Below are 26,486 nucleotides of genomic sequence, written 5' to 3'. Positions count from 1 at the left end.
TGCACCTGCACACACCGCACTGAGTGTTCAGCGGTTTTTGACCAAAAATGGCATGACCCTTGTGCCCCACCCTCTCTATTCACCCGATCTCGCCCTGTGTGACTTTGTCTTGTTTCCCCAGATGAAAAAAGTCCTCAAAGGGAAATGTTTTGCCGATGTGGAGGAAGTGAAACAAAAAATGGTAGAAGCGCTAAAAGGCATCAAAATCGACGAGTTCAAAACCTGTTTTGAGCAGTGGAAAAATGTCTTGATAGGTGTATTGCATCAAACAGAGAGTACTTTGAAGGTGACTGAAGTCTGTAAAAATAAATACATGATTTTTTATAAATAAATTCTGGGTTTTTTTTGAGTCCCCTCTCGTGTGTGTGTGTGTGTGTGTGTGTGTGTGTGTGTATCAAGCATAAAATATGGCCACTGGGGATAGAATAATATTATATTAAAAAACTCAACAAATCAAGTTACTTTATCTACCCTTTCCTCCCATGCAGTAAGATATTACAGTGAAATATCTCAATTTAGCAACCTGTATTTAATGGACTTCAGATGCAACAGATTGCACAAATGATTCAAACTGATACAAATAATGTAAAAAGCCAATCATGTAAATTTAGATTTAACAGACATTTGTGTTTAATGGATACCCTCCCCCCAATGGTCCATTAAATTAAGATTTTGCTGTACATAGAGGAAGACTAAAGACATAATTATTTTGAAAAGCTAAAAGCTGCCCTGTTGCTATAAGACTGAAGTATGGGATTAAATTATTAGACTGAGTGCAGGTTTCCCACTACATCTCAGTCAGGCTAAAGACTAAGGTCATAATGTCACAAGAGGACCTGCAGGGGTTTTCACTTTTTGTATCATATTGCCATGGGGCAAACTCAGTTTTGCTGACCTTTTTCAAAAAATAGCAATGCTTTTTAAGGGGGAAAAAGCAGCCACCATTTCTATGAACACATGATTTTCTGTTTGGTGGCTTAGTTGGAACATCCACATCTTAAACTGATTCATTCTTGACTACCCATAACATTCTCAATTCATGGTAGTGACAGTTTATCAGAGGCGCCTAACAGCAGCACCGGAAGGTTTTAAAACTGCCATTTCCAAGTCTAACGTGAACCTCAGAGTAATATACTGTACTTTCGAAAGGAGGTGATCTCAGCTTTCTGGCACATATGCTTCAAATCCCAGAATATTATGGATATATATGGTATTCATCTCAAAGATCTCCTGGCAAGCTGGTATTTAATGCTGTAGCGAGCTAATTTGGAGCTAAACTACTTTGCAAAAAGCAGTTTGGCGGCTGTCAGATGAAGCAGGCTGAGTATGTGTGGCAGATCATTTTCTTGAAATGCTAGTTACAACAGTCACAATAAGGATGTTTGTCAAAGGAATAAATGCAGCAAACGATTACAGAGCGAACATCTGCAAAGCACTCTTCTATTATTCCTGGAGTTTATTGTCCATTAATTTGATGTATGTTTCTTTTAAAGAATGCATAATGTTTTTTCCCCACTCCTGTTTGGTGACTGTCCTTTATTTGAGCCTTCTTCTTCCATTAGTTTTCTTCTTTATACTGCTTCCTTCATGGCCTAGTTCATTTTCAGTCAGAAAGAAGAAAAAGTAGTTTTCCAATTCAGGGAAAAAAGAAAAAAACATTAAGAAAAATCGATTGTACAATGAATAGTGATGCTGAGCTATTCGAGAGATCACATATAAAGTATCTTATTTTCAGCTGTCTGGATGATTGTCAAGGCTGTGACAAATGATGAGTGCCTAAACTCAGCACCTGTCCTGGGTAAAATGCTCCAGGTGTTTACTATTCTTTCTTAGTAGACAAATGTCCACCCAGTGGAACGAGCAGTGCAGCTGATGTCATCAGCCAGCATGTAAATCAGAATTACCTCATTGGCTTCCTTGGCGCAATGCCAGTTTAATCCAGCTGAGCAACTGCCAAGGTTAATGTCAGTCACAGCAATAAGGCCATTACATTCATTGCTTAAAAGACCACAAGGGGGGCACTGGGGTCATTAAATTGATAATTGAAAGACATTTGCATACTGAATTCCTTTTCTCTGTTCTCAGCCAACCATGTCTTACCTATCTGGGTTACACAACCCCTGGAAAGATATATTTAGCATGATCAGGGCTCACATGTGCAAAGTCCAGTTGCGACTTCAAATTGGTGCACAATAGGAAGCAGCTATATCGCTACTGATGGAGCTTATTTACTTCTTGCTTTTCAATAGTTCAGTAAGCACAGGTGGTAGTATAACTATGGGTTATATGTAGTACCTAAATAGCCACCATCTTGAAAGACGTGAAAATACTTCAAATCGTTCAGCATGTTTGTCTCTTAAGGGTTTAACTCAGACTGTCTGGGAAACAGAGGCAAACCTTAACCCTAACCCTTTCTGCCCTCTTTATACAGAAATCATTGAGATCACTGTCCTACTACATATTTGCTTTTGAGGATGGAAATTTGCCTGCACTCAGCCTAGAATGAAATCATTTCTAAGTCTAGTTCATTGTATCAAATATGATGTGCATTCGCTCTGATGAGAAGGCCTATATATCTATTTTTATTTCTATCAGGAGGCAATATGACATAGTGGTATCTGTTGTGCATTTTAAGTTTGCATTTGTTTGTCCTCAGAACAAAAGAACACATATGACAAATGAAGAACAGAGGCTGAGACATGGCCAACTAGAGAGTTTGAAGCTCAATTAGCATTCTTGACCAAGTACAAAGCAATGCTTAGATTCTCTAAAAGCACATAACATAGCCCCCCAAGAGTTAAGCTAGTGTAGAATAGAGGCATTTGCTTCGAACTTGGTTCATATACAGTATAGGAAAGACTGTTTCTTGGCCTTACTGCTTTTATCACCTAAATAAGAGGTACCTGGCCTAAGAGACTTGAATCTGTTATAGCAATTTTATATAATTCCCCTCCTTTTGTCCACTATTATCTATATAAAATTGTAAAAAAACCCTCTGTTTAACATAGGTTATGTTCTGAAATGAACAAGATCCAGCAATGTTCACTGAACCCTCTACCCGCATCAGGTAAGAGATGGGTTTGCATAACAAATCAGCTGCTTTGTCCGGTTAACCTGAAAACATGTTCTGGCTTCTTATCCCTATTAACCAAAATGTGGAGCCATGCTTAATGGCTGATGTTAAATGAAAATGGCAGCCACTGGGTTGAGATGACAAGCACAGTCATGGAAAACCCACTAACTGTAATTAAGGATCTGATATGGGTTGGGAATAAAGTTAGTGTGCATTAAGTTTTAACATATTCTGCAAACAGGCTCAGGCACAGCCCATAAAGCTTACTTATAAACAGCCATACAACATCAGCACAAAAAGAATTATTCAGTTCCTAGATCCCTAACTTGGTCTGCCAAACTGCATAAGGGAAGGATTCTGCCAAAGTGTTTGTTGCTGGAAATCCCAGGCTGGAAGAGGCTAAAGAGCATTTTGCCTCTAGTCTAGTGCAGGCGAAAATTTGTAATATTGATATGTGCTTTGGATCAGCAGCAATTGTGGGATTCAGACAAAATTTCTAAAGTAACGTTTTTATTGATCTTGAATGAAACAGCCAATTTGGCATGTATTACAGAGATCTCTAGCTGGCTGAAGGTGGTGCCTTGAATCTCTCCAAGGTGCCTGGAGTTATTTTAGTGACTGAGGCAGCACAGAAACTGATAAAACATTAAAAATAATAGCCACAATTCAAGGGTGGTAGGGTTGCAGAGATCTGTTATGAGTCCTTGCTAGTTTCAGGTACTCTGTTTATTAGATACCAAAGTCTGAGCATTGATTCATGCTCCTAGGTTTCCAAGACAGGATGGGGTTTCTGTTCATGTCCCATTAATATAATTGCCAAATAATCTCCGTGCCTTAAGTGGCTCCGTAATTTTGGACACACCATTCTGTTGACTAAGGAAGCATATAATATCCAGCTTTGATTATGTGGAACTTTGTCGGCAGGTGATGTCTCTGCTTTTTAATATGCTGTCTAAGTTTGCCATAGCTTTCCTCCCAAGGAACAAGCGTCTTTTGATTTCATGGCTGCAGTCTCCATCTGCGGTGATCTTGGAGGTCAAATAAATAAAGTCTGTTACTGCTTCCATTTCTACCCCATCTATTTGCCAGGAACTGATGGATCCAGATGCCATGATCTTAGTTTTTTTAATGTTGAGTTTCAAGACAGCTTTTGCACTCTCCTCTTTCACCCTCATCAAGAGGTTCTTTAGTTCTTCTTCACTTTCACTTTCAACTTCAGCTTCTTTGGTATCAGTGGTTGGGGCATAGACTTGGATTACTGTGATGTTGAATGGTTTGCCTTGGATTCGCAGTGAGATCATATTTAGTAACTTTAAAACCTTATGTGGCATGACATATGGTTACTTGTTATCTTGCCGCATGTGAACCTGCTCATCTTTTTATATAAGACCTGTTGTAAGAAATGTTGCTTTCACAGGCATGGATAAGAGAACATTTGTAAAGGCTTTCTTAGTGGTGGCTTCCCTAGACCTTTCAGGTCTGGATTCCATAAATCCAGGCCACCACAAGATGGTGGCAAACAATGCAGAAAACCTTAACTCTGCTGTCATCTAGTGGTTATCTGGATATTTGAAGCTCAGCTATGGTAGCCCTAAGCACCCCATATAAGGAATTCCTTATTTAGGTTATGTTGACAAATGAAGCCATTTGTAGTTCAACAAGCATATAACCCTGAAGTGCTTAATTATAGCTGCTGATAGTTTTGCATTTGGTGGGTTTCCTCTATTTTTAGCTTCTTCACATCTTTCTATTCTTTTCTTTATTTCATATCAATGACATTGTTTTTTAAGCACCTCCTTTTTTCACAAGAAAAGTAGGATATTGCACTCCTGTATTGTCTATGAATGAAATGAATGGAAACCCATTGTCTTAAAAAATATATCCAAACCTTTCAACAAAATTTCTGGATTGTTTTTGAGATAAGCTGTCACAAGCCATGGTTTCGAGGGGAAACCTAAAGACACAATTCTCCGCCCCTATGAAGAAGAAGGAGGAGGAGGAGGAGGAGGAAAGAAAGAGAGAGAGAGAGAGACAATCTGTTATTATCATCATTCTATCTTCATTACTTTTCCTAAGGGTGATATTCCAGGGTTCATCAACTGAATAGCATAGGAAAAAAATGTATAGGAGAGTCTTATATATGTTCAGTGCAACTTACTCTCAAAAATTGTGTTTAGGATTCTAGTGTTAAAGTTGTTTTTTTTTTTTTTTGGTCTGCGCTCAGTCATTACTGACCCTGCAGTGACTGCTTTGGACGAGTCCTTTGCAGTTTTCAAGGCAATTGTTTCGGAAGTGGTTTGCCAGAGCCTCCTTCCTAGAGCAGAGCCCAGCTGGCGAGCACAGGAGGCGGGATTTCCGTTGCTTCGCGCCCTTTTCGGGCGAGCGCGGTTTTGCACTTACCAGCAGCTGCTCCCGACTCCCGTGCAAGGCGCCGCCAGCATTTTTCCTCCCACCGGAGTGAGAGTACCCATTTATCTACTCACATGAGTTTTCGACCTGTTGGGTTGACAGGAGCTGGGGAGGAAACAGGAGCTCACCCTGTTTAGCGCGAAGGCTGGACTTGAACCGCCGAAGCGTCAGCCATTTCTGGCCAGCAACTTTCAGTGTCATTAAGACAAATAGATACAAATAGTAGCCAATAAATTGGTTTAGAAATGACTCCATAAATACTGAAGAACCACATTGATGGCTTACTGGAAAAACAATTCAGGACTGTTTCAACTTCAGTTTCTCTACCAACACTTTCTTCTCTGTTTCACAGTTTTTGTGTAAAAAAAGTGATTTTAATGAAGAGTATCAATTCATATTATTCAACTTAGCTCATCAAGTAATATCGGATCAATCAAATTATCTCTTTTCCTTTTGCATCTGAAGTATCTCTATAGCTAATCTGATAGCACCCTGGGCTCAGTGTCACATTCTGTTTCATCCTGCTATGGTTTCAGGCAGAGAAAATATGGAACAGCTATTACAGCCCTGTAGTTATTCTTATAAACGGAAGGTGAATATTTCCCAGAGTCATTGTTGCTACTGGCTTCTTTTAATCTAAGAAGCATATATTAGTTATATTTTTAAATGTACAGTTTGTAAATGAGAAGCAGAGAGAATTGTCTAAACCAACTGTTGCAGAAGACAGGGAGCCTTCACAATCTCAGATTAAGGAATCCAGCCTCACTCCCCATGTCTTCCAGGGCTTCTATCTTCTATGAGGGTTAAACTAGACTGCTACTAATTTTAAGCTTAATATTTAGTACTTTCTCCACTCCTTTTCAACATCTACATGAAACTACGGGGTGAGATCATCTGCCACCATGGGATGAGATATCATCAATATGCAGATGATACCCAGTTATACATCTCCATCTCAGGTGACTTGAGCGATGCCATGATCACCCTTTTGTGGTGCCTGGAGGCTGTGGGAGTCTGGATGGGGTGCAACAGGCTTCAGATGAACCCTAGTAAAACAGAGTGGCTGTGGATTGGAGGTCCCTCTGTATCCGGGAATTTACATCTTTGGTTTTGGACAGGGTTGCACTGTCCCATACAGACCCAGTGCATAATCTGGGGGTCCTCCTGGACTCACAATTCCTGCTCAAGGACCAGGTAGCAGTCGTGGCCAGGAGGGCCTTTGCCCACCTTTGTGCATCAGTTACACCCCTTCCTGGATCAGAGGCTCTCCAGTCAGTCACTCATGCCCTGGTCATCTCTCAGTTAGATTATTGCAATGCACTCTACATGGGGCTACCCTTGAAGGGTATCTGGAAGCTATAGCTGGCTCAAAATGTGGCTGCATGGACAATCTTGGGTGCCCCAAGGATGGCAAATATTACACCTTTGTTGTGGGAGCTGTGCCAGTTTGCTTCCAGGTCCAATTCAAGGTGTTGGTTATCACTTTTAAAGCCCTACATGTCATAGGTCCAGGTTACCTGAGGGCCTGTCTCATCCTCATCACATCACCCATCCCACCCTGTCAGACACAGAGGGCATGTTGTGGAACCTGTCAGCAAGAGAATGTCAGCTGGTGGGGCCCAGGAGGAGAGCCTTCTCTGCTGTTGCCCCCACCCTATGGAATACTCTCCCCCAGAGGTGCGGCGGGCCCCTTCCCTCCCAGTTTTCCAGAAAGGACTTAAGACCTGGTTCTGCCAGCTTGCATGAGGTAATAAGAGTTTTAATCAATCCTGGGGGTGGCTGGCCCCCTGATGTCACTCCCTGAACTATTTGCCAATCCCATCATTCTTGGAATTTATTTTTTATTTTAAGACTGTTTTTATATTGTATTTTAATTGTTATATCTCCTCTGTAAACCACCCAGAGTCACTTTTTAACAAGATGGGTGGTGACAAATTTGACATATAAATAAATGAAAATATCCTATCATCAAAATATGCTATCAGTTGCAAAGAAGATAAAAGGAAACTACATTCAAATTTGCAGGTTCTCTCTCTCTCTCTCTCTCTCTCTCTCTCTCTCTGTCTCTCTCTCTCTCTCGTATCATGGATAAAACATTGGGAACCCTTAATAAAGATGGAGTGGTAGAAACAGTGGCAATGGTAGGTTGTAAAAAAGGGAACCTACAACAAGTTTTGGCCGCTATTGGGAAAAGAAATGCAAGATTCCCGAGTTACAATTAATATTATTTCTAAAAGGATAAAAATAAAGGGACTGTGTGCAAGCTATCTTGTTGAGCAATTTGTCTGGAATTTCCTTTACTTCTCCTTTGATTACAATATATTAAAATTTAACATTGCTACAACAATATCCAAGAAGGTTGGATTTTTTTTAAAAAAATGGCCATTTAAATATAAGAGTCCTAGATTCCATATCGATTTCTAACCTAAAATATGAAATGTATGTCTCGGAATTTCATACCTGTTTGTCCAGAAAAATAATTTTTGGTTGCCTCAGCAGTGGTCTTTCCACGACTCCATTAGAGGGTTGAATCCAGACAGAGATGCTGTAAGGACGGACATAGAGGCAACTCTCTGAAGTTGGGCTACTTCCATTTCTTCACCAAAGAAAAAACATCAAAAGAGGAAAAAAACATGATTAATGCTGATTACTTCAGAAACAATTGAAATTATCACCAAAGTACTTGGAGAGAGAATGTGAACAATACTTATCCATCTAGTTATCATGCCTCAGAATTAAAAGAATACCAAATACCCAATCCACTTACTTTGCAAGGTACATAGAAGTGGCATAAAACCCTGGAGAAATTTTTCCTCTTCCATTATATAGCTCAGGGAATAATTTTAAATATTCTTCTCATAATGTGCATTACATGTAGCAGTTGGGTTGACTATATTTATTTAACAACACTGTGATTCTTCATTCTGTAGCTGTACCATGCACATAGGCACCCCACTAAGCTTGTATTCTAGGAGTAAATCAAGCACCTTGGCAATACTCTTTTGCATTTGAATAAAAAATATGCTTCATTTAGGGCCCACATGGCCTCACATCCTTTCCAATTCTTCCTGTCATTATCCTTTTTATATATGCTTCTAATCCACTGCTACAGAGTGGTAACTTGGGGTTTGATATTGCCTCAAAATGAAAGTGAAAAGTATAAAAGCTATTTATTCAGTTCTCCTGGTGTTTGCTTTAAATGTCTACAAACAATGTATTTATTGAGAGCCAATTCACTTTAGTTTAACTCAATTTCTTCAACAGAATTCCTTTGCATTTTGAAGCTTTTACCACACTCTTTGTCTGCAAGGTTTTTGCTCTCACAAATTACAGTAGGGAGGAAAAATAAAACTGCAGTCAGTTTTAAATGGTTAGTTTTCAAACGGCACCTACTGCTTTCTAATATAAGCACTTAGGAGTAATACAGCAGAATAGAGAAGTGGATTGCAGAATATTAGGAGAGAATTATATATAGGAGTTCAGTTCTTAGAAGGACTGTATACCATACATAAGCAGAAAAACTATTTTAGTGAGGCATGGAACCTAACAGATTTTCCCCCATTGCAGGGGGCATATTAAAAGAGAATTTTCTATTCAAGAAAAGTAGTAGTTTCAATATGCATTAGTTTTATCAGCCTTCAATAAGAGTGTCAATACATCATTTTTACTTCTGCTCTTTCCACCTGAAAAAGCATTTGAAAGCCAAGGACTATGAATAACTGATTATAAATCATTATGGAATACACAGGGTAGATATTACCCATGTACTGCTATTTGATGTAAGCATTCAGCACCTGGAGCTGCTATCAGAAGGAAGGAACTTGGAAATCCCATTGACTTTGCAAAGGCAGACAAGTAGGATTATGGATTTTAATACAAAATGGTTTTATCTATCCAAGTATACTTTATTTATCCAAATGTAATTTCTACTGTTATGAATTCATGATAGAGAATGAAGATAGATTAGATACACAGGCAGACAGACAGACGCTGGGGGGGGGGGGGGAGAGCGGAATTTGGAAAAACCAAAATACTATTCTAAAAGCAACCTGAATGGAAGGAGATGGAGTTCTGAAAACTGGATAAGCTGTCTTCCTCACACCAATTACTTTATGTTTCAGGGCCTTTCTCTTTTGAGAATAGGCAAATGACAAAGGACCAAGCTCAGTACTAATGGACTGGAAGGCAATCTCTTACCTATTTTTGAAGACTTAACATTTTTAGTAGGATTCATACAAGGGTATGGATGAAGCATTTGGTTTTTAATGTTCCCCTCTTTATTTCTCCTCGTCATAAGAGGAGAATTTAAATTACATATTTTGAGCTAACATATACAGTACGTTAATTGTTGTTCTAACGACAGTGAAAGATACTGCTTTACTTTGTACATAGGCATTCACATTAAACTACAATCCATATTATGTAGAGTTTCTGGGCAGAGCTAAATGATTTGGGTAGAACTACTTGATGCAGATCTGCTTTTGGGTTCAGGTAGTTTCTTCAGATGACACTTGAAGGCTTAGTTTTAAAAAGCCAAGAGATCAGTGTTAGCAAAAGTAGAACATTAGATATATTCGCTGAGCAAGAGGATTCCTGCAGGATGTTCTGAATTCCTGGCCAGTCTGTCCACTTATTCTTCTTGGTGTAAATAGCTCTCTTTTGTTTTATTAGTAGAGATTTTCATAGTAGGCAACAGTGCCAGTCAGTCTACCTGGTATAGGATAAAACCATTTTCTCTGGGTTTTTTTATTCCCCCCCCCCCCTTCTTCTTGGTACTAGCTCCTTATCTTTTCATTCTGAAGCATTATGATTTGAGTGATAATGGGGAGAACAATGCTTGTGTTTAAAAACCCCACTAGCTTCATAACAAATGAGTTTGTTCCCCTGGTACAATTTCACCTCCCTCTATCTCTCACCCGAGAGCATTCTGCCCCTTCCAGCCATTCTGTGGTTGCTAATGGTAACCAGATGGTCCTTTTTGTAGTCCCTCAAAGCATTAGGTTTAAGTCAAATTGTATGTTGTACAGATTAACAAAACTGTGCTTTAGTCTGTCAATTTTACAGGCCTAAATATCTAATTATGAGTGTTAAAAAGTGAATCCAGGCAGGTCTCTACTTCTGAAATTTAGCACCTGAGGAACAATAACTTATTAAACATAAACAGGATTGTGCCACGGGAGAGAGTGTGCCAATTGGCTGTTGCAGCATATCCCAAGGTAATACCGCTTTAAACTCCACATAAACTCCTAACAGTTTCCTAACCTAAAACTAGACCGTAGGTGGTAGAATTTTTTACGATATGTTATAATAGTGCAATAAATCTGTTAGCTTAAAATCGAATCTCCGTGGCCTTTTAGAGAAATCATCATTAAATGCAAGGCCCTCTTAATGATGCCATCTTGGTGAAATTGTTTAATCTGCAAAGAGGGTGAAAGGTCACCAAATGAATTTTTTATAATACATCAACTTGACACGCAATAGGGAAAACTGTAATAGATAAAAGCAAAGGAAAAGGGCACTGTCTTCTTCTGATAGGTCAATAGCAGCCAAGAGAGTCACTCATCCTTCCACTTTTCCTTCACTGCTCTGCTCCTTTCCCATTTAATATGGACACCCAATTAATACCTCAGCACCATAGACAACCTCATTTTAGGTGAATTATAGCCGTTCCTTCCCCCTTCCCTGAAATGAAAGTGATCACAATACATCATAGCATTGTGTGAATTAACGTTAATTGATTCCAGTTACCAAGCATCGATGGGCCACTTATATAACCTGGGCCTTATTGGGAGCTGGAAGGGATGGAAGGAAGATTAGATTGCAATGTCCGTTGCTTTGACGACGGCAGTCAGCTGACACCTTGTTAGGTGGTTGTACGGTTCTATTGCAAGCCCCAGTGGGGTCGTCAGTAAACTGGAGTGATGTCCAAACATCATTACATGCTGCTTCGATATTAAAGCAAAGGGATTAGCACCTTATTGCAAGCAACCTGGATTTGTCATTGTGCTGTCGTTATCCAATTTCTAGCTGATAATGTGACTATGGCCTGTGGGCACAAGGTCCTCCAGCAAAGATATAAAAAATTCCAACTGCCCAACAGCTAGAGTATTTAACCCTTCACCTGCTGTGCTTTTGGCCAATTAGCTATGTTCCTTTCTTTAAAAAGCCATGCTAGACAGTGGGCAATGGCAAATGTTATATGGGCCCATCACTATGTTGTAATTTCAGGTCGCTTCACACTTTGTCTAAATTAGCAGATAGAGATACAATTCCCCTTTTCGTAAGTTCAATGCATGTTGATGTTAACACATGTTGACTTCTGAAATGGATTTTTAGTGTACTGAATCAAAGATGATTGAAAAGTTCTCATATCAGAATATATTCCTGTTCTAGCTGTAATTTTATTTTATTTTTTCAGCATGTGCTTTTGTATAATCTGGACCCACATTGGGCCATTGTAAAGTTAGCTTGGTACATGGAATTACAATGAAAAAATAAGTATGCAGAAATTGTTAAATGAATTTATAATCTCAACTGCCTTCATGTATCTAAGGGAAATCTTGCATAAGACTTAGAATTATGACCATGTTGCATAAATACAATAGTAACAGTGACAACACAAAGGTAGGATTTGGAATATGGTAGTTTGGGTTTACTCTTAGCTGAAGCTTCATATGCAATATGAGCAGATCACAAGGAGGAGACTCCAATAGGGCCTAGTTAATTTTATTTAAAATGTTGGCAGATTCGTATTACTTCTTGTCTTCATTGCTTCTTTCCTGGGTTTTGTCAACAATTTGGGAAAGGAGACTGATTTCCTATTAAGTTTAATAGATTCATAGCCAACAACTGATCCATTTTATAGCTATGAAATGGGGCGATATCTATTAATAAGCAGATTCAGACTGACATGCCTTTAATTACAGATAATTGGTACATCAGCGCTTCTGATTCCAAAATTTAGAAGAGAAATAAACCACAAATTAAGATGGTAAATTTTAAATGAATAAAGCACACAGGGAAATCCTGTAAAATTGTATAAAAACAAGTACATGACTTTTAAAGAAGAACTAATTTGCATTTACAAACTCTCCCCGTAAGATCTGGCACCATTTAAGAAAAGAATGCTTGGCCCAAGGGAATTAAAGAGAGTTCACAGTTAATCTTGTCCAAATATAAAACACCTGTGGCTCAGAATGTGTTGTGTAATACTGAATCCAGAAAGAAGGCCTTTTAAATTAATGACATTGCTGGTGCCAAATACATCCAAATCATATTCTTAGTAGGGAATAATATTGCAATCAAAGAAAAGCTCTGCAACTGCCCAGGTCTTTGGTCATATCTGAAGGTCTTCCTTTGGATCTCCCAACCAAGTGAAGTTAGGCAGAAGGTACAAGGAATAGAACTTTCTTGGCTATGCCATCACCAGGGAAGATTGCTCACAGTTGTATCAATGACTAAAGAAAACATTGATGTTCTCTCATACATTTTTATAGTTTTCAGATCAACTTGATTTTAAGTCCTTTCTATTTCCAATGTTTTGTATTTTTTTAACCTTTGAGTCAGAGGCAGCATTTTCAGAAATGGTTGCCATTGCCTTTTCCTTGGGCTGAGAGGGAATGTTTCACTCAAGGTCACCCAACTGGCTTTCATCTACCACGAGATCAGATTGACTTTCTAGTATTGTTAATATGGTCCATGGAGTCAACTGCGACTCCTTGTAACTGGACGAACAACTCCATGCAATTTTCTTGGCAACATTTTTGGAAATGGCTTGCTAGTACATTCTTTCTAGGGCTGAGTGAAAATGACTGGCCCAAAGTTATTCAGTTGGATTTTGTGACTAAAGCAGGACTAGAAATCATGGTTTCCTAGCTTCTACTCTAGTGCCTTTCACCACTACACCAAATTGGTCATCTTCTGTTATTTATTAATTGCATTTTATTATTCTACTGTTTTACTCCCTTACAAATTAATATTTAATGTAATCCAACCAGACAAGCATAATGAATGAACAGATTAAAATCATTATAAGTAAATAAAGGAGTATGAGGTTGTGCATGAAAATGATCCAGTGATTCCTAATTCAACTGAAATCAGATTAAACAGAGTTCATCTATAACATAGCTAGCCATACAATTAATTGCTCCAACCATTTTATTTTCAGGTAATAGTGACATTTGTGGGACTTTTAAGAAAACTACTTCTGTTCAAGACTCTGAGACAGAGAAAACAACAAGCTGCAACTGTTATTTCCACTTGTCATTTGAACTCCATCATGGCTGCCATACAGCTGTTACAACACTCCAAGAAGCCATTGCCACAAGTACATTAATTTATTCTTTTGAATTTTTTCTGATTTGGCAAGAAATTTATCACTGCATAAGAGATATTTTGTCTTAACTCTTTTGTTATTGTTCTGCAATGATGGTTATGCTGATAGACAGCAATTATTACCCTCCACAGTATTAACCTTTTTAACCCACCTATTGCTGAACACTCAAATTCTGAGCAAATATCAGAATGGGCAGATTGCTATTTTGCACTTCATCAGACTGCTGTGCTCTAAAGCTCTGCCACATAGCCTGTCCTTAGCAGCACCACTAGTGCACAGTTGACCAACAATGTCAGTTAGGCAGATGGATCCGAATGCATTCTTGAATCCCGGTAGGGAACTTCTACAAAATGGGCAATGATGAGGTGATTAATATGATTCTTCCTAGCTATATTCTCTTAATAAAGTCCTATCTGTTTACCACAGAGAGTTGGACAAGCAAACAGATGGAATGACAACTAAAATGCAAGTGATAGAAATTATATAAGTAGTTCTTTTAAAGCCTAGTCTTTGTCAGGGGAGGAAGGTGTGTTGTAGAGTGCTGCCCAGTCTACTGTTTTCCTGGGTAGTCTGGAGATTGTTTAGAAATTTGAAAACTGCTGGGATGTTTGCTAAATATTTAAAGAATAAAATCACATCCATCTTGATTTGGAAGTTGTTAATTCTTCAGTTAACAAATATATCAGTTTCTGAAAATGGTGATTGTTGACAACATATTTGTAGCATATTCTATCATTTTTCCAGCATAAAGCCAACATGGATAGTCCTGTCTTGAAACAAAATATGTGGCAACTGAGAAAGGACCCTTTTAGTAATATCTATTGAACTCCCCACCCACATCCCGAGTATATCTGAGTAGCAGATAAAATCCTTTTTATTTATTTGGGCCTTTGATTTTTAGTCTGTTCTTATTCAATATTACAGCCCTTTTCTCATTCAGTATTTGGGTTAATATGATATTATAATATTGTTCCATTCTGTCAGATGCTAATTTGAAGTAAAAGTGTGGGATTGTAAAATGAATACATAGCCAAAACCCAAACTAATGAAGTTTGTAGCACAAGAATATAATGTAAAATGTCTTACATATTCTTACATTCTGAGATGAGACTTTAATATACATAGTATATCTGTTGATGAATATGTGACTTTAAAGAATACTGACTGTTACAGAGACAGAAGGATATTGCATGTCACTAATTTCCAATTTCCTTTGGCATTGCCATTGCTGTAAGTGAAAATATATGTACCTACATGAAAATAGTTCAAGTACAATATAGCTACATAAAAATGAATGTTGACTTTGAAAGAGGTGATGAAGTGGCTTATGACTAAAGTTTACCTTTACTGGAAAAAATGACTAGTCTCAGGGAATTTTTTTAGAAAAATTTTTTGCTGAATTTTGACACCAAGAAAGGATGTCTATATGTGTATGGAGAATATCTCAAAGTGTATTTCATGTTGAAATGCACAAAAGAAGATAGATTTATCTGATATGTGGCTATTCAAAGCAAATCCAGTCAATTTCAGTAAATGAAGTTAGGATATTAGCTACTTATTATTCAGTAAAAGCCTTTACCTACTTTCCCCTATCATTTTCAAAACTTCCTTGAACATGAATTATCTATTTTTAAAAAGTCAATTTGTATGTAAATGTTTAAGCAAAATTTTGAGATTAGTTTTTCTACTCTTTATGACTGTATTCCTTCTCAAGATTATTCAGAGTTTTTTCTTACAATGGCAAGTGGTAAAGATAAAATCAGTCAGAAAACAGAATTTTGGAAAACAAAAGCTTGCATAGTTAGGCTGTTAATTAAATGCCATCAAGTCAATGTCAACTCTCAGTGACTATGTAGATAGATTTTCTCCATATCAATAGTTGGGCTGGACATGAATTATGCACAGTCATGCATTTTATTACTTGGGACTTTCCTTGAAGTTATCACTCCTCACTCCCAAAGCTCTCTTCCTTGCCTCTTAAATAGGATAATTGGAGGTACTCATAATGTAGGCTAAAAGGTAATTAGCATTTTAAAGAGATCACCAAAGGTTGACCAAAGGTATTATGAAGGAAGTTGGGTGTTTCACTTTTTTTTTTAAATTTAAAAAACTGTTCATGTGTGTCAGAGGCTCTTAGAGTATATAGGTAGAGGGATGCAGACATAACTCTCTCCACCTAAAATCTTAACTGGATTACAATATTCAATTTACTGTTCAAAGGTAACAATTCTTGAGAAAAGACTTGTATAAGTAACATTGTACCAATTATTCTATTCTGATAGAAAGATGGAAAAAAGGTGTATTTTAACATGCCAAATTTTAATTTCAATTTTGCCCCATACTCTACCTGCTTTTTGAAGTCCAGCATATGAGAAACGGGCAGGGCAGTGCATTCCCACACCTCTACAAGATGATATGAGCGACTACTTTCTAAAAGTTGCTTTGAATGAATTTCCCTTCCTTCCTAACACTTCTATCATTGTGGAATAGAAATTACTGGCTGATTCAATGTCATTCCCAGAACCGATTTTATTTTATATACTTAATTGATTGAATTTATATGGCTGCTCAACTAAAGTACATGAATCTGGATGGCTAACAATACTTTTTAAATACTGGATTATTACTATTACTACTACTATTACTATTATTATTATTATTATTATTATTATTATTATTATTATTTGTTAAGTAACTGATGCTGCTGTTTCTGCAGTTATATTGGGAGGAGGATTCCAATTTTGTTGTATGTATCTTGTATTTACAGAACTTGTTGTTTGGCACGCTCAGTGGGTACCCACTATTTCTAGGTGTAAAATATTGCTGTGATATGATGGCTTTTTAGAGGAGCTTGTTATGGAGTTTCATATACTAGAAGCAAAGCATAACAAGATGGAGGCACTGTGGGATGATGTCTCAAAGGTCTAGGAGCTGGGTAGGTTCCCGACTATGTATGGTGTGCCCTCTGCCTGAAGGAGCAAGGGTTACAGCCTTGATATATTCTCAGATTCATCTCTGCTATTCGAGGCTCAAGTGGCCCAGAGTACATTTAGCCAGCTATGCATACTCTAGTGGTTGCAAATCTTTCTGGACAAGGATGGTCTGTCCCTAATAACCCATGCTTTGGTAACTACCCATTTGGTTTACTGCAATACATTCTATATGGTTCTGTCCTTGAAGATGACTTGGAAGCTGCAGCTAGTGCAGAATGCAGCTGCATATTTCTTATCCAGAACACCTGTAAAAGACCACAGACAAGTCCTAAAAGGATTGCACTGGCTAATACATGACCAGTTGTGCTTTAATCTCTTATTGATTATGTTTAAAGCCCTTCATGCTTTACGAGCCAAATACTTGAGAAGCCACCTCACCCCATATGTATGTGCCCAAATATTAAGATCTAAAGTGGGATGGCTTTTCAATATCTGCTGACTGGAAGAAGTACACGGGATGATGGAGAAGGCCTTCACTATTGTGGTATCTTGGCTTTGTATTGCCCTTCCTCTAGAGGCCAGGTTGGCACTTAAACGATCTGCCTTTCAGCACTAGGTAAATGCTTGGATTTTTATTTAAGTGCTTCTCAGTTTCTGTCATTTATTTGCTCTTCTGGGTTTTAAATTTATTCATTATTTAATTTGTTTGGTTTTAAATATCGTTGTCTGTTTTTATGGTATATAACCTGCTAGAAGCTACTCCAAATAGCAGGTGAGCTGTAAATACAACAAACAAACATAGGTTTAAGGCACCCAAATGGGTTATAGACAAAATTCTCACAAAATTCTTATTACTATTATTAAAAAAGCACATTAGGCATGTTCAGCAGTTCAGATTCAAACTCCAAAACTGCTTCAGAACATACAGAAGTAGGAATGTAGCATATGCTTGGAGCACCTTTAAGCAACTCTGCCTTTTTCCCTAGATCATGTGGTTGCAACTAGGTGTTCCATTTGTGTTCCATGTACTCTTTGAGAGCTCTTTGAGAGCTGCTGCACAGCGTTACTATGCATGGTAACTGAAAAAGAAGTCCCCTATCCTATTCAGTGAACCCTATATCTAAGGAAGGACAACAATCCTTTGCTTGTGTTTGATATAGTTAGTTTTGACATTTTAAAAGTATTTTTATTTAATATGAATATTAAAAATATTTAACAATCAGCACACTTACCTAGAATTTTCTTTTGCTGTAACTGAAGTGGAGGAAACCATCACCACTAGAGTATCAACTGGCAATCTGAGAACATGCTGAAGTGTCCCAGTTTGTTGGGCATCAATAAGCCTACTGGCCAAACTCTTTAATCTGACACTTGGAAATGAAGAAGCAAGCTTATATTTTAAGAAGTGTAATGGATCACTGATTTCGAGGATCAGCACTCTCAAGCCAAGTATTACATGGGATGGATGCAAACTCCCCTGGGTTTTCTGTTCACTGGTGAATACGCATGAACTCTTCGGAGGGCACTGATATTTCCTCTTCGTGCTATTGTCTGCAATAATCCTTAATGTGTCCTCATTTCCTGAAGTGTTGGAGACTGTCCTAATTTCATCCTGCCCAATTTGTAAAAAATTAGCCAACTGTTGAAGAAGCATTGCCTGAGCTTTTTCTCCAGTGTTCTCTGCTATGGTGAAAGCAGTATGAAGAGCACTGTGTGTATGTATTTCTACAGGTTCATCCCAGGGAACAGAAACATACAGAAGGTTCTCCTGAAAACTGAAGTAAAAGGTTCCTGTTGTGGCATTTTCCCAAAAAAGTCTGGAAAAAAACAAGACTGGTTGAATAGAGTTCTCTTTCACAAAAACATGAAAGCTTCTTGGTTCATCATAGAAGATAGCTAAAAGTAAGCTGACATTACCGTGACCGCCATTAAAGTAGAGTCTTAATGACCAAGGAACTGGTCCAGCAAAGCAAATCTTTGAAAGCCTGTTTGATGGCAGTATAGAGTAAAAAACCAAAGAAAGTTCTTTGGAACAGCAAGTTCCCAGTGATGTGGCTTCACTGAAGGTGTCCACAAAAGTACTAGTTACCAATAAAGGTGGAGAGAAGTTCCTATGATCTAAATCTGTATCCATACTTTCCAAAATCACCATTCCATAGTCAGTTTCGTGACAGAAATAAATATTGGATAAAGGTTCGAGAATGCATTTTCTTTCTTCCCTGTAGATGCCTGTTAAACAATAATTTTTAAAAAATAATCAGCAAGATTTACAACTGTTATAATTTTAGTCACCAGTCTTCTAGAACCTAACATTCTTCTTAACACAGTATTTGAAAAGCAATTGTACACTATTTCAGTTTCCAATATGTTAGAAATTCTAGATATGGGTGGGGAAAGGAATAACAACAGATATTCATATATCTATTTTGAATGGAAAAAATAATAGGATAAAGGCATTTTTGTTAAAAAAAATTGTGTTATTTATTTTAACTTGTGAGATATGCAATCAATTACATTATTAATATAATCAGAAAGGAAGAAGTTTATACAACTTTGCCAAATATATCCTATTAATTGGGATAATTTCAAATCTGAGACAATTTGATATGAATTTATTCCATCCATTTCTGCATCAATACTTTTGAAAGAAATAATGGTACCAAAACCGCATTATTTTTTTCTCTACAACATTTGCATTTTATCCTAAAATATATGTTGTATTCTAATCTACATATTTTCATATGCAAAAAAGAATTTGTATTCACAGAATGTTATATTTTTGTTGAACCTAAGACTTGTAAGACTCCCAAAATTCAGAGAAATGCAAAAGCTGAAGCGTAACTATGTTCTGATCCGCATATTGAAAAATGCAAATCAGATTTGTTCATTTATGCAGCTCAAGCAAAAACCTCCAGCATCCCTAGCTGATATTCCTCCAGAAAGCAGAGATTATCCAGTTCTGAATATTATATTTAATGATGAAAATAAATTAATGAAAATTCTGAATGGAGCAGCAACTATTACATCATTTGATGAACAGATTGTGTTTGGGGCAGGGGCTGAAACTGACTTTCCTCATCCCAGGGAGAAAAAAAGATATTCTTAAGGATAATTCTAAAATATTTAAAAGTTACCATCAAAAAGAGCTAGTGTGCTTCAGTTTCAACAGTAAATAGTGGCTTAGAGCATATTGGTTCTCAGGAAAAAAATTCACAGTAGAACAACAAACTACATTTCCCAGAAGAACTTTTGCTAGTGACTGTGAAAGAAATTAGCCTGGACTCCTCCTTATCTGATACATTCTTCCATTTCAGATTAAATATAAAAAGTGCCAACTTCATAAGGCATAGTTTTTAAGATGTTTTGCTTTAAACCATCCTAAGTTAGTGCCCATCCTGAGTCTGTGCCCATATGCTGCATATATCTTCTAGTTAATTAGATGAAGACAACAATATGTTGTCTTCCAAGTAGTCGCTAGATTAGAGATTCTAACTTGCAAAAAATAGTATGACCATCCTTGAAGTAAAATTGGACTTTGGTTGTGCTTGTAGCACCACTGCCCCAAATATGCCAAAACCGACTGGTACTGTCCTTTCCACTAGCAGGGAATGCTACATGTGGCACAAGTGCAACCAATGGTGGGGACCTCATTTAACTCTACTCCAGCTGGCTAAAAAGCATTATATGAAAGCCTCAACTGACCATCATGGGCAGTGAAGGTCAATCGTTATGGGCCTATTTGGTGAAAAGCTATTGACATATGCAAGCTTGTGACTTGAAATGTAAGTTGAAGAAATGACATGAATTAACAAAGGAAATGAAAGAAACAGAAATGGGTACATTATCAGTCTGGAAAACTTACAGAAGAAAGGTAGATCAGAATGAGGGTAGTTTGATCTTACAGAGTAGACTTGCTGAATACCTTCAGGAAAGTGAAACTGTAGGCTTAATTACAAATGAAAGGACTAAAATGTATGTCATGAAATATGAATTGGTATCAGCTATGTTGCTGTGGGTGTGTATGAAAATAGAAATCCATACATTGGTGATGGTTGCATACTTCATTCTAATGAATGACAAAAATGGAAGAATCAGAAGAGTTGGGAGAAAAATAGTGGAACATTCTGAATTATACATTTGTTTGTTTGTTGTGTTTACATACCAGTGGATTCAACAGAAATGACTTCCTGTGGTTTACAACATAAAAAAATTAAAATAGTGTGAAAGCTTTAAAACCTATAAAAACATAAGAAATGCAATCTGGGGAAAATTATTCTACTGGGTGGCATGAATGAATAGGTGGGAATGAGATCAGAGGGCACTAAAAAGTGATCTGCCATTTGGAGACACAAGAACGATTGGCAATGCTGACTGGTATAATCTGCTTAGAAAATTATTGTTTCAAAAACAGAGTTGACACATAACTCCTTTTATACATGCAAAGCAAAGTAATGAATATAAATATAAAAATGTGACTGATCAGATCATTTATGATAAAGACTTGGGAAATTAGTGATGATACAAGGCTGAATGTGAAACAGATCATTTACTGGTATTGTCAAGAGTGGATCTTGGTAATAAATAAATATGGAAGAAAAAGAAGTCAAAGGAATTAGGATGAAAGCAGAAAGAAAAAGTACAAATCCTGTATGAAAAAGTATTAGATGATAGAGTGATCTCACAACAGAATGAACAGAAAATGGATGCATGGAAAGAGGATGTGGAAGCTGCTTGGAACAGAATTATATTACCAAGTGCCACTGAAGTGTGTAGAGTTTCCTAATGGGAAGTATGGAAAGGGGTGCTTGGTGGAATGATGAAATAAAAGAGGCTGTGGATGAGGAAAGGGAATTATTATTATTATTGCAAAAAATGAGGATAATAAAAAAAAATACTTTAAAAAGCTGAAAAGGAATTCATAAATGTGAGAACGTTAAAAAAATGTAAATTGGAGAAATGTTAAAATATGGATGTTGTTTGCTTACAAAGTGGTCATGTGACTTGTTTAACTTATGTGGCAAGACTGGATATGTGCCCAGTGATTGGAAGAAGGCTGTTATTGTTCCCCTACATAAAAAGAAAAGTAGCCAGAGTGAATGCAAAAACTATATGACTGGAACATGTTTCACAGAATTCTGATTAAAATGGTACAAGAGATGATAACGGGCAACAACTGGGAAGTGTAGTGTGGCTTTATGCCAAGCAAGGGGTGTACAGATCCAGTTTTTTGCTCTTCGGAAAGTTACTGAGAAATGTATGAATCTCAAAAAGAAAACTTATATGTTTATTGAGTCAGAGAAAATGTATTGAATAGACTTGAAGTATGGAAACGTTTTGCAAATATGGATTTAAAGATTGGAACTTCCATTGCTCACTTTAGCAACTGATTCCAAAGTGAATAATGGAAATTATTGAGTTAGTTTTATACCATTCCTTGCAATTCACTACTTATTTATGTGGGTATGGAAAAGACCCTTTAAGCCCCCAGTATGACCCTGGGTCAATAAAGGCACAAGATTCCCAGGATTGCTTCCCTTCTTCAGGTTTCCTTATTTACACTCGAGTAGCAAAGCAACACCTAAATGGCCTGAATGCTGTTGGCCAAGCTGTTTCAGATGCTGAGGGAGTGTAATTTCTGCATCACTTCCTCTGTAGAGATAAAGGTGAGAAGCCTCTTAAAAGTATGCTTAAATAAAAGCATTCTTGATATTGTTGATGGCAGAACACTGGCTGGGGGTTGGGAGCTAATGTGTTGGGTTACAGCTCCATCCGTTGCTGTTGCTGCCTCAACACCACCCAGTTTGGCCAGGTCATGATTGCGTCCAGTTGTCCGGCTTTGCAATTCCATGCAATTCCCTCTGGAATGAGGGAACAGGCATTTTTGTATAAAGAAATGTTTTGTCTGTCACTTTGAATCCATTTGACCTGGAACCTATACAACATGCATGGCCACAAACTCTTCTGCACAGGCATGGATGCTCCATCCATGCATACACAGCACAAAACAAAATCAAATAAAAAAGTAGCTCTCAAGAAAGAGAGAAAACTCAGCTGGCAACACTTTCCAAATCCAAATCAGAAGGCTGGACCTGTGGAAACCAATTAGCCTGTATTACATTTTCCCCCCCAGCACCCCAAGATTAGGGTGACTTTTTTAGTTTGTGTGGTTCTTGTCAGGAAGGAACTGAAAAAAACCTGGAAGCCTTCCTGGACTGGTGAAGACAATTGTTGCTACCTGGTCCCAGCAAAGAGCTGAGTCAACCACTCATATCCACACTCCACCACGCCTCATGCAGCCTGTCTCCTTTGCACGCCTCACTTCTGAGCCAGCCTCTCTTTGAAATGGCTGGGATCTCCATTGCTCCTTTTGTAAGCAGGTTGCTAGAATCCCGGTAGGTCCCTTTCTCTCCCGTTGCCCCCACTCCCTCCTCCTACTAAACGGCCTTATCTGCCAGTCACAATTTCTGTGGCCAGCAATTTTGATCACTTTTCAAATGAAACCCATGCTGGCCTTGGTAATCATAATGTCATTTACAATTTGCCACAAAACACGTTTATTCAGTTAGTAGCACATCGGAGAAAAGAGAACTCCGTATGAACTCATCGCTGAAGGCCTAATCTGATTATTTCCTCATGAAAATCCAAGCAGGGGTGCTCGTAAGCGGGGCTGGGAAGGGAAGGGGAAAGAGAGGCCTGCGTGCAGCTGACTCTCATCATCAACACAAATAGATAAGTGACACAGTGTGTCAGGGGCAGCATCTAATCTGCCTTGCGGCTTTCCTTGGAGAAAAAGGCCAGAGTGGACAGCCCTTAATAAATACTGATTGACCACTGAGGATTGAGGTGACACGAGCTATTTACATTGGGGATGAAGAACAACACTGATAAATTCCAGAAGCTTTTTTCTAAATGACCAAAATTAAATTAAACCGGTTAGGTTTTGTGTGCAAAAATAAAAGGAGGGGGGAGGGGAAGGTAGCTGGCATTCACATGCCCACTGATGTACACGTGTGCCATGAAAACCCAGGAAAACCAAAATGAAGGTGAACGCCCAGGATCAAAGAGATGGGAGATATTTTTAAACCTAGGTGAAGGCATAAGATCAAAGAGGTGAGGGTGAACATATTTTTTTTAAAATCTAAGTGAATACATGTGGCTGAAGAGCTACATATGGATTTTATTTATTTATTTATTTATTTATTTATTAAAAAGAATATATGTATTTTTGTTTATTCACTCACATAAGTCCCTGAACTCCATGGCAGGAGAATTGCACATAGTGGGTGACCCAGAAATCTGCTCTCCATTCAAGAAGAGACAAGCAACAGTATGTCTGTTTACTTTATTTCTTTTTTTCCATTTAAGATATTGCACTCTACTCTTTGCAAATTTTTTTTTTAAAAAAAGCACCTTCGCATCAAATTTGTTATTTTATTTAATTTACTTCTTTTCAAACACTCAAGTTGCTTGCAGGGTTTCTGACAAATATTAACTTTGTATCAATATTTGTCCTTCCTGTCGTGAAATGAGGATTTTCCACCTCATTTCACATTTGAAAAGAAAAATATGCCATGGGGGTCCTCTGCTTAGGAAAGAAAGCACCCCACACAATTCATGTCCTTTATTTAGAAAATGGAGAAGAAGGAAAGTGTTTTTAAAATGTTCCTTAAAAACAGATGTTTTACTTAAAGGCACAGAGACCTTTGCTGTCTTTTAGCCACTTCTGTCACCCGTTTAAAGTTCTAAAATTGAATGAAATACATCAACATTAATGAATTCTCCTTCAGGTTAGCACAAACATTTCCTGCAACTAATTTCTTCCGTAGTTTATGATAGATTTCATAATACATACTTGTAAAGAACAATACAGGCGTTTTTGACTAAAACAAAGAGATGTCATCAAGTTTCTCTAATAGGTATTTTATCAACATAAAATAAATGTCATGCAGGGTTATTTCCACCTGGCCAGATTTGCCAGTCATATATTTCTAATGCAAATATAAATGCAGCCACACAGTAAAAATAAAAGTGGTGACATAATTAATGGGGCACTATTTACACACTGTAGTTTAGTGGCCCTGGGCAAGCCATCAGATATATTCCACCATAAGGAAGTGAGGCATGGTTTAATTCAGTAAACCATGAATAGAACTATATGTGTAGTTTCCTGCTGTCCCATAAACATTACAGTAAGATCCTGCTGTGGATCTGTGTCATGGGAAAAAAGTAGCCGTTGAGTTTGATTTTAACTAAAGAAATACCATGCAAACAAGTGTTAACCAACACTTCTTTCAGTAAATCTGTATTTGTTTAAGCAAGCAACTTTCCCAAGCGCATATATTCTATCTACAGCTTCTCAAATGTATGTTACTGTAAGCAAAATATACCCTTTTGTATCCAATTTCTGAGACAAGAAATATTTTAAAATGAATGGTAGTAGAATCCAGAAATTATGTGCCCATTCAAGCCACAAGATACTTTGTTTACAATTCACACAATTTTTCATGCAAATAAATATGGGACAGATTTCTCTGAAAGTCTTCATTTGCATGTAAAATCTAATTCAGATCTTAATTTCTCTGTATCTCAATAGAACATCTGTGAAATGGCAATAATTTCCCACAGGCTGAATCTCTCAATCATTATTTCCTGAAATATAATGAAAAAGATAATATTAAACATTTATCTGTGCTTAGAGTTTATTTCGATATGCTGTTCAATACGTGAATGCTAGGCAAATCTGGGACAGAGCAGCAAGTTTGTACAAGTGAATGGAAATGTGAATTTATTTTTTTATTTTTAAGTTCTGCATAGATAAAATCCAACTCTCCCTTCTCACTGTGGAAGAAAGTGGCTTAAAGACTTCACATGGAAGCACTATGACCAATACTTTTAAGGGGTTTCTGAAAGCCAGTAGGACACAACCTGATAATGGAGGAAAATTAAACTTTGAATATGATATTTCAGATATGAAAATATTGTGGCTAGTGTACCAATATGGGAGACTTTATAAATGACTAAATATACTGTAGAAATGTGGGAAACAGAACGAACTCTTCAAATGAGTTTGATAACCAGAATAGAATGAGAATTATTTATCAAACAGTAAAGTTCATGTAAAAAAATCCATTACAAATTTTCAGCAGTGTTTTCCAGAATCTGTGCCAGAATCTGTCCAAATTGCAAAAGACTTCCTAATATTTAAAGACCTATGCCCAGATAGAAAGAAAGCAATCGCAATCCATTTTCATGGATTTTTATTTTATTAATAAAATAATTATTAATGAGATTATTAATTAGTATTCATAATTATTATTACTAGTAGGATAATGACATGGACATATCCATGAAGTCACCAGGAATCCAGCCAATTTGCTTTAGGCCTGGATAGAAGTATTTCTGAATTTTAGCACATTCTAAGGATATATGTCCAGGCTTAGTAAGTCTTCTCATTATTAGAGAACAAGAAATTCTGGTAAGGATTTTTAAAAGCATTTGTCCCACAAATCCAAATAAATTTTCCAGGCATATGAACTTCTATTCAAAGTCCCACTACCACACACACAGCATCAAATTGGGCTCATCCATAATTCAGCAGTTCATATTTTATTTCTATGTTCTACTGCTTGCTGAGACTCCCTGAATTAATGAAATAACCATTCATACAATCCAGGCCCCTGTGTAGAGAAAGATGCTGTGTCACAGAAATCTCAGACAGACTTGATGAGAAGATTTG

General features: G+C 37.4%; 1 protein-coding gene across 1 annotated transcript in view; it reads right to left on the bottom strand.

Moving 5' to 3' along the window:
- The window catches only part of PKHD1 (PKHD1 ciliary IPT domain containing fibrocystin/polyductin), a 276,749-nt gene that overhangs the window by 9,012 nt on the left and 241,251 nt on the right, over positions 1–26,486 (bottom strand). Inside the window, exons 58-60 of the mRNA XM_088149932.1 lie at positions 17,983–18,979; positions 7,943–8,078; positions 4,962–5,049 (exon numbers count right to left, since the gene is read on the bottom strand). Coding sequence (XP_088006058.1) covers positions 4,962–5,049; positions 7,943–8,078; positions 17,983–18,979 — 1,221 coding nt within the window. The remainder of the gene's footprint in view (positions 1–4,961; positions 5,050–7,942; positions 8,079–17,982; positions 18,980–26,486) is intronic.

Source organism: Python bivittatus, unplaced genomic scaffold (assembly GCF_059951505.1).
Source record: "Python bivittatus isolate LINGU-HERP-01145 unplaced genomic scaffold, Pbiv_v1 ctg000020_np1212, whole genome shotgun sequence".
Taxonomy (NCBI): Eukaryota; Metazoa; Chordata; class Lepidosauria; order Squamata; family Pythonidae; genus Python; species Python bivittatus.
Note: the sequence above shows the minus strand (reverse complement) of the source record. Positions and strands in the feature narration are given on the sequence as shown.